Source organism: Trichosurus vulpecula, chromosome 3 (assembly GCF_011100635.1).
Source record: "Trichosurus vulpecula isolate mTriVul1 chromosome 3, mTriVul1.pri, whole genome shotgun sequence".
Taxonomy (NCBI): Eukaryota; Metazoa; Chordata; class Mammalia; order Diprotodontia; family Phalangeridae; genus Trichosurus; species Trichosurus vulpecula.
The window spans coordinates 155,036,437-155,046,285 of NC_050575.1; the positions used below are offsets into that span (position 1 = coordinate 155,036,437).

General features: G+C 36.3%; 1 protein-coding gene across 1 annotated transcript in view; it reads right to left on the reverse strand.

The window, feature by feature from the left end:
- The window catches only part of LOC118842264 (liver carboxylesterase 1-like), a 39,692-nt gene extending 38,727 nt beyond the window's left edge, over positions 1-965 (reverse strand). Inside the window, exon 1 of the mRNA XM_036749848.1 lies at positions 912-965. Coding sequence (XP_036605743.1) covers positions 912-965 — 54 coding nt within the window. The remainder of the gene's footprint in view (positions 1-911) is intronic.
- Positions 966-9,849: the final 8,884 nt, after the last annotated feature.

Genomic DNA, 9,849 nt, shown 5'->3' on the forward strand with positions numbered 1-9,849 from the left:
CTAAGTTTCCACTAAAAAAAAGGGAGTGGTGAAATAAATCATCTTTAAGGTTCCATCAAACTCTGATATTTCAGGACCTGGACTATGCAATTTAAGCTTGTTTGTTTTGTTTTGTTTTTTCTTTTTGCCTTGCATTATCTAGATAGTTGTTCCATCTTTTTTATTTATTTACTTATTTACTTGTTTGTTTGTTTTGCCAGCAGGATCACATTGCCATTATGTTAAGTGGAGACTACTGTGTTGTTTTAAGTGACTCATTCCCCAGGGTATTCTAAACTATGGTTCTTAGCCTGTTTTGTGTCCTAGACCCCTCTGGCAATCTGGTAAAGCTGAAATCCTTCTAAGAATAATGTTTTTAAGCATATAAATAAAATGCACAAGATTGCAAAAGAAGTCAAATATACTGAAGTGTAATTATTGAAATATTTTTTAAAACCGGTTAGTTAACAGACTTCTGGTTAAGAACCTTTTCACTAGACTTTTAAGAAAAACAGAATCATTTAAGATTGTTTTAAGTAAGATATCCATCAGCCTGGGTCAGCTTCCTCCTGATCCTGCATTAAAACACACACATACACACACACACAGAGACACATATATGCACACAAAACATACACACACATACATACACAAATACACTTCTTCCCATAGAAAGCCGCAGGAAAATGATTATGTATTTTGAACTCTGTCACAAAGACTAGTCCTCATGAAACAGAAGTTCCCAGCTTCACACACAATCTTTTTTTGTTTCTGTTTTGTTCTTCATTCATTGAAATACTTTTGTTCATTTAAAATTAAGTTAATAAAATTAAGTTCATAATAAAATACTAATTTTCTGCCAAGATACTGAGAAGAAACCTTTTAATATCTATTATTTCTTTGGAAGAAGAATAAAATATGTTACCCTCAACCAGGAAAGCAGTGATGGAGCTGATGGAGCACAGGACTAGACAAAGCAACCACATCTTGTTGGGAGCAGGGGTTTCCACTCAGCTGGCTCAGGGATCTGAACTGTACTTCAGAGTTGCTGGTGCTTTTATAATGCACGAGGGTTAGCTGGCTGAATGATTGATAAAAGAGTGGAAAATTAAATCTCATAAAATCAAGAAAGGAATTTTCCTCCTTGCAATGATAATCTAGGAAAGATGGTATCAGCGATGGCATCTTAAAGCTACACTACTTTATAACTCACCTTCTTAATTTTTATATCTCTAATTCTAAAATGCTTATGTTAAAAACTCAACACCCATGTCAATAGGCAAGGCCAAAGTTATAGAAGGTCCTCTTTAATCCTGAATTCCATCTGAATGTCACAAAGTTTAGTGTCTGGTGTGCAAACTGTGGTCTTAGAAAGCCCACCCATTCTTCTTGGCCAAGGGACCTTTAAGGTCTTTCCTAGTTTCTCACTTTCCTTTCTTCTTCAGAGAATAGGAGTTCTTTGGGGAAATACTGCTATTTGTAAAGAAAAGCCTGAGTAAAGTATGGGGAAACAGGAAAGAAAATAAAGGACATACAGCTGTCCTCAAGGTGGTTGAAATTTATGGGGGAAAGATAGTCACAGCTGTAAAACGAACATAAAATTACATGAAAGAAATAATTTAAATTTCTCTAAATTTTAGGCTTTATAAATCATAGTTAATTCTGATGTACTTTCTGAGGGATAGACCTTCTACATTTTACCTACACCCCCAATTTTTTACCCCTCCCTGATATTCTCTGATAGCCTAAGGGGAGTTGGAGACTCTTTTCTCTGCCATTATATAAAATTCCATTGACTGTATTCCTCCCCCCACCCCATTTTAGGAGTTAAGTGACTAACACCTCAGTTTCATTTAAATATTCAACACTGTATTCATTTTTATAAAAGAATATTTACCTCAAAGGTATAATAATAATGTATAAACATTTCTCCCATAACCTTGGGGACATAATGCCTCCTATTCCTTAGTTTCTGGGGAAGAGAGAGGGTTTATATTTTAACTGAGTTCCTTCATAGTATTAATTCCACCAAGTTCAAGTCCGAAGTTTCATTGGCGTAGCATTTGAGGACCCTTGCTTCTTGGAGATTCCTTTTGGGATGGCTGTAACACAAAGCCTGTATCCCTACAATTCCATGACTCTAGCTCCTGTGTTGGAGATTTCACTCCTTGTACACAAAATAGAAAGAAAAAATGCAGAAAAGAATATAACCCTGTACTAATTTATTTGAGCCACTTGGACTAAAGGGAAGGATAAGAAGAAAACAGCCCCCAGGACTTCTTCCCTTACCATGTGATATGAGTGAAGGAGTCTTTCACCCTCAAATGGGAATTCAAGAAAAAGCCACCTGAACTGCTGACTCGGAGACATTAAAGATGTTAACTTTTCCAGCTATGTGGACAACAGAAGAGATCATCCTCAACTATATGATAGTTCAATGCAGAATGTCTACAAATACTTCAGTCCTCCAATCTCCTGGAAGCATGTCTCCAGTGTCTTCCATGCAGGCAATGCCATCTTAGGTAATGTGCACATGCACCAAAATCCCATTAAACTCAACTTAACAAACACCAAATAAGATGAGCATTTGATATAAAAAGCAAAATAGAAAAAAAAAGAGGATTGCACATGCAACCTCCATCAATAGCTTGTATACTTCTGGGTATAAAACAAATTTAATAAGCTATTTTCAAAGATCTTCAAATGGTTTATTTGATTCCTACTGTCTGTACTTCTGTTCTCCTCTGTGCATCTTGAAAATGTATCAGTGACCCTCTTTTCCTCTTTTTCCCCATTTTGCTAACTCCATTGTTAGAACCCCTATATGAAATACGCAGAGTTAAAGAAACAAATCTCCATTGGCCATGTTGAGAATATGTGTTTCATTATGCACTTGGAGTTCATTACCTTATTCTTAGAAAGTGGTTAGCATGTGTGAGGAATAATTTCTAAAGGATGAAGTCTCCTCAGGGGATTAATGATTACCTGTGTGTCCCAGGCAATTGCTGAAACTGCACATTCTTGCAAAACTGCATCTGCAGATAACTGACATTGTGGAAAAAACTGCACACCCAGACATCCTCACCCCCTTACCTCACTCACATCCCCTCCTGTCTTTTTTTAGAATGTAACAGAAAGATTCTTAAAAGACATCCTTTTCCTTGACTCTGTGTAAAGTTTTGTAATTTCCCATTGCCCTTGGCTACTGGAAATTTCTACAATAGATTATAAACTCTGAACTCCACAAAAGGAGGATAAGGAGTGTGGGGCAGGGGCTTTGAGTTAGGATATAAAAGGATTATGATTGCTGTAACTAATTGGCACTCCCTATCTGTTGGCTACTCTGAGCCGTGAGGGGAGTGTCCTTTCTCATGAGAAAGTAATAAACTCCTTTCTGCTTCTAAGTACCTTAGCCTCTGGATATTTTAATTTAGAAGTGGTCTCTATCCCACACATGTTTCCTCACTGTTTGGAATAATCATAGATTATTGCATTGATTAGTTTTTAAGTCATTATATACAATGTTGTTTTTATCATATAAACTATTCCCCTGAGTACACTGCAGTCTTCCCCTATTTTTATCTGAAAGTGTATCTTTTATAATTTCTTTCAATACAGTATTGTTCTGTTACATTCATATGTCATGATTTTTCCAGTCATTCCCAACTAATGGATACCCCATTAGTTTTGAATCTTATGCCCCTAAAAACACATTAATATAAATATTTTTGTATATATGTAACCTTTCCCACTTTATTTTTGTTTTTGAGGTATAAGCTTAGTATACCTTAACCCCGGCTCATAAGTTCAGTGGCTTTGGGGGTTTCCAAATTGCTTTCCAGTATGGCTGGATCAAATCATAAGTCCTACTGTTGTTGTCTGGCTCTGAGGCGTCCATAGGATTTGCTTCTTCATCAAGTTATTTTGGTTCATTTTCCTTCATAAGGTAACACTTTTTCATGGTGTTTTGGATTATTTTTGATGTTCTATTTAGTCTTCCTTCTGCACATCCTTTCTGTGAATCTGCTTGTGAGCTAGACTTTTACTACAACATTCTCTTGAGTTTTTGTTTTTTCATTTCTTTTCTTGTATTTCCAGGCATTTGTCTTTGATTTCTCCCCTCAATCACTGATATCCCCTTTCTTTCTGCTGCTGTATGGACCACAGAGGCTGGGCTTGCTTTTTGTCTTTAGTGTCTGTGAGTTGTGGAGTGAGAGATGGGGGCAACAGAGGGACGATCTGGCCCATGCAACTGTCTGGAGTAAGCTCTGGAGGGAGAGGACTGGCTCCAGCTCAGTTTCCACTCCTTTCCTTCAAATTTCAGTGTTCTTTCCCCTCTGGATGACTCTGTGCTGCATGTAGATTACATCTTCTGGCCCTCCTCTAGCCCTTCTCTACCAGTTGCTTAATATTTCCTTCCTGTGGCTGGGCAGAATCAGTGCCCACCAATTCTTATAGAATAAGAGAGTGAATTTCAGCCTGAGTCACTTCATTGGGGAGAGAAGGAAGGAATGAATAAATCACGGGCTTGAGGGTTTCATTGAATTCATGTACTGGTCATAGAGAATGAGTTGGAAGTAGAGATGCCTGAGTGGGAGCTTTAAGTATTTTAAGTTCACTGATGAGATTTCAAAAGGCTTTTACCTTAGGTGGTGTTCCTGCCTTTTGTCTTGTAGATTCCACTTTAGTTCCCTATATCTAGAAGAAAATTTATTTTCCTGAGGTTTCAAGTTGCTGAAAGAAACTACTTTACCATCTGACTGATCTTATGTTCTGGATTTGAATTTAAAAAAAAAAAAGGTAGGATCTGCCAGAAGGCAAACATAGAAGTTTCAGGTAGACAGAGAAGAAAGTCAGAAACATACATATGTGTACACACACGAACACACACACACACACACATGCATGCACACACGCGAGCAAGAAGTAGATCTAGCCTGAAAGATGGACAAGGACATGGAAATTGGAAATGTTTGGTTCTATCTGTTTGTGTGCCTAGAAAGTGCCCTGTATAGACATATATCCTCTACAGGAAATTGCATGCACCTAGGCTCTGTTCTCAGATAGATACATGTAAAGATAGACATAGGCACAATTGAAGGAAGAAAAAAGAAATTTGAGATCTTGTTGATTGAAGACACCAAAGGAAATGGAGACATCCAGATTCACCAGGATTTAAAGAGAGGCTGCAAAGCTGCATCATCTTCATGGGCCCAAAAGGAAGAAAATCAGCACCAGAAGAGGGACCACATGCTTCAAAAAGCAAACTAAACATATCTCTTTTCTGGAACCATGACCATATGTAGTATGGGAACTATTTGGGGGCAGAAAGGGAATATGGGAACACTAAAAGATGATCTCTGGAAAGGGGAGTAGGGTTTTCCTGACCATTGAAAGTCTCAGAAATGCCTTGTGTGTCCTAGTTCAAAGTAATTGGAGGTCACTTGCTATTCCCGCCATTCAAGTGCTATATGCTGGTGAAGGGCACTTGATCTGGACTCATGAATCCTGGCTTTGGTATTTCCTCCCAATTTGACAATAAAAAGTTATTTCACCTCCTTAAGCCTCAATCATCTCATTTTTAAAATGAGGAGAGATAGTCTATAGGTTCTCCAAGGTCACTTCCAGCTCAAAATCCTATTAACCTATAGGGAAGGGAAGGAACAGAGCATATAGAGCTTGTCCAAAGAGAGACACTGAGCACAGAACAACCTCCAAAATTTAACCCATGGGAGCTGAGATTGAAAGTTTTATTGTTAAGAGCACTGGCCCTGGAGTCAGGGGGACCTAAATTCAAATCTGGCCTCAGACACTTGGCACTTTCTAGCTGTGTGACCCTGGGCAAGTCCCTTAAAGCTGATTGCCTCACCTCCTCCCTCCAAAAAAAAAAAGAAAGCTTTATTGTACTCCTCCAAGAGACCACTTAAAACAAAGAAGAGGAAGATTAGAAATTTCTGAGTTAAAATAAGATGATGAACTTTGTTCATTTCTCTGATACTTATGCCACCTGTACTTGTTAATGATTATACAGACCATTTTAAAAACTAAACCTATTAAACATTCAAACTTACTTTAGTAAACAACTATTGAGTTCAGAGCACCACTAGATAAAGTCAGGTTTTATGGGATAATAAAAGTTTTATGCATGCGGCATTGAAAGTATCAATCTAAATATTATATCTGCTGTCCATAATCCTAAGGAATGTAGGAATTATTCATTTTTAGGTCCAATAACATTATTTTTAAAATTTATTATGCTCATATTTAATAAATACAGATAAATAGTTATTTGCGCTTAAAATTTATTCTCTATAAATATCTTTGCATACCTTTTATTTTTTTTTATTTGGCTCTATATTTGTGTGTCATAACTTCCAACAAAAGCTTTTAGTGTGGGATCATGGTATTTCAAAAACTTTCTTTTTTCAATCATATGAAATATTTCCACATTAGTCAAGTTGTGAACAAAGAATCAGAACAAAAGGGGAAAACTGCAAGAAAGAAAAAAAAAACAAATGAGAGAGATTGAGAGAGAGAGAGAGAGGGAGAGAGAGACAGAGAGAGAGACAGAGAGAGAGAGAATAGAGTGCTTTGATCTGCATTCAGAATCTACAATTTGTTCTCTGGATGCGGATAGCATTTTCCATCATGAATCTTTTGGAATCGTCTTAGATCACTGCATTACTGAGAAGAGTAAAGTCTCTCAAATTTGCTCATCACATAAAGTTACTCTTATTGTGTATAATGCTCTCCTGATTCTGCTCACTTCACTCAGCATCAGTTTATGTGAGTCTTTCCAGGCTTTTCTGAAATGTACCTGCTCATCATTTCTTAGTCCTTTCCCCCTTTTCTATGATCTCTTTGGGATACAGACCTAGAAATGGTATTGCTGGGTCAAAGGGTATGCACACTTTTATAGCCCTTTGCATATAGTTCTAAAGTGCTCTCCAGAATGGCTGGATCTGTTCACAACTCCACCAGCAATGTGTTAGTGTTCCAATTTTTCCACATCTTCTCCAGCATTTCTCATTTTCTGTTCTCTTATGTTAGCCAGTTCGATGGATGTGATGTGGTACCTCTGAGCCTTTTTAATTTACATTTCTCTAATCAATGGTGATTTGAAACATTTTTCATATGACTATAGATAGCTTTAATTTCTTCCTCTGTAAACTGCCTCTTCATACCCTTTGACCATTTATCAATTGGGGAATGACTTGTATTCTTATAATTTTGACTCAGTTCTATATATATTTCAGAGATGAGACCTTTATCAGAGACACTGGCTATAAAAATTTTTTTCCCACCTTTCTGCTTCCCTTCTCATCTTGGGTGCATTGGGATGGCTAAAATAACAAAACAGGAAAATGATAAATGCTGGAGAGGATGTGGGAAAATGGGAACATTGTTACAATGCTGGTGGAGTTGTGAACTGATCCAGCCATTTTGGAGAACTTTTTGGAACTATGCCCAAAGGGCTATAAAAATGTTCATACCCTTTGACCCAGAAATACCACTTCTAGGGTTGTATCCCAAAGAGATCACACAAGTTGGAAAATTACCCATACGTACAAAAATATTTATAGCAGCTCTTTTTGTGATAGCTAAGAATTGGAAATCAAAGAGATGCTCATCAATTGGGGAATGGCTGAAAAAGCTGTGGTATATGAAGGTAATGGAATACTATTGTGCTATAATAAATGGGGATGATATGCACTTCATAACAACCTGGAAAAACTTACATGACATAATGCTGAGTGAGCGGAGCAGAGTCAGGAGAACATTATACATAACCACAGATATATGGATTCTGTGAGGACTAACCCTGACAGACTTTGCTCTTCTCAGCAACACAATGTGCAGAGACAGCTCCAAAGGACTCATGATGGAGAGTGCTATCTACATCCAGAGAAAGAACTATGAAGTATGAATGCAGATTGAGGCACATTTCATGCTTGCCTTTTTCTCCCCCCCCTCCCTTTTTTTTTCTCTCTTTTGTATTTGTTTTTGGGTTGTGTTTTTTTTTTTGGTTCTGTTTCTTCTTTCTCATGATTCATTCCATTGGTCATGGTTCTTCTCCACAACTTGACTAGTGTGTAAATTAATTCAGTGCGAAGCTATATGTGGAAGTTATATGGGATTCCATGCCGTCTTGGGGAGGGAGATGGGGAGGGAGGGAAGAAAACCTGGAACTCAAAATTATGTAGAACTGTGTGTTGCAAACTGAAACGAAAAATAAAAAATAAAAGGAAAAATAAAAAATAAGAGTGATATCATAAATAAATTACAAGAAAGAGTCATGGATAGAGGAAAAGTTCATCACCAAACAAGGAGTAGAGAAGTTCACAAGAAGTAAAGTGCACAATTTTGATTACATAAAATTTTAATAGTTTTTCCACAAACAAAACCAATGCAGCTGAAATTAGAAAACAAGTAAGTAACTGGGTCAGGAGGATCTTTGAGGAAAATTTCTCTATAAAGTTGTTCTTTCAAAAATATATAGGGAACTGATTAAATCTTAAATTTTATAAGAATCAAAGCCATTTCCCAATTGATAAATGGTCAAAGGATATGAACAGGATATTTTTGAAGATAGAAATGCAAGTTATCAATTATTAGATGAAAAAATGCTCTGAATCATGAATAATTAGAGAAATCAAATTAAAACAATTCCAAGTTTTCACCACCATAAGTGTCAAAATTTGCAAAAGTAAAAGCTATGAATATTGGAAGGAATATGGAAAAGGAAATACAGTGATGCACTATGGATGGAGATATGAATTGGCTTAGACATTTTGGAGAGCAATTTGAATTTATACCCAAGAAGTTATTAAAATGTGCATACCTTTTACCCACTATAATGTCAAAGAAAGAGGGAAAAGATCTATATGCACAAGAGTATTTATAGTAGTTCTTTTTCTGTAGCAAAGGACTAGAAAATGAAAGGTGGCCAAAAACATGGTAAGAAAGTTATGATTTTGGAACATGATTGAATAATATCATGCTCCAAGAAACAAAAGGAATATTTTTAGAGAAACTTAGGACTACTTGTATGAACTGTTGGAGTTGGCGAGCAGAACCAGGCAAATAATTTATACAATAACAACAATATCCTAAAGACAACTTTGAAATATTAAAGAACTTTGATCAATATAATGACTAACTACAATTCCAGAGTACTTATGGTGAAACATGCTACATACTTCTTGACAGGTGTGCAGATACATCTATAGATATGCATACATGTAATAATAATAACATATATGTATATACACTTATATTTATGGAAATATATACATATATAGCTGTGTATAAATGTAGATGACCTCTCCCTTTCTCTCTCTCTCTCTCTATGTATATATAGATACATATGTACATGTATATATACATACTTATACCCACATATACATGAAAGAGTCAATACCTATTTTTTTTGGCTCGACCATACAGATTTCTTACAAAGGTTTTGTATTCAATGGGAAGGAGAAGGAATATTTGCTAATTCAAATAAATTTAAAAAAGGAAAAAGAACCATGTAAAGGTTGAACTAGGTGGACTGTATCATGCCTATCGGCTCTAAATATATCATCTTAAGAAGAAGAAAAAAGGAGGACACCCACCAAAAATGCTAAGGCATATGATGTATTTCTTAGGTATTAGGTTCCACTCTTTCTTTGTCAAAAATCTCACCCATTCCAAGCAATGTTGGCCCAGTATTTCATCATTGTCCTGCTAAGTTGTTACTTCTCTTCTGAAGCACCCTCTAAAGATGAATACCACACATATTAGTATGGTATGACTATAGTAAGGAAGAAAATTTGTCTTCAATTCACGCCCCACTCTTTTTTCACTTATATTTCCTCTTACCATCCT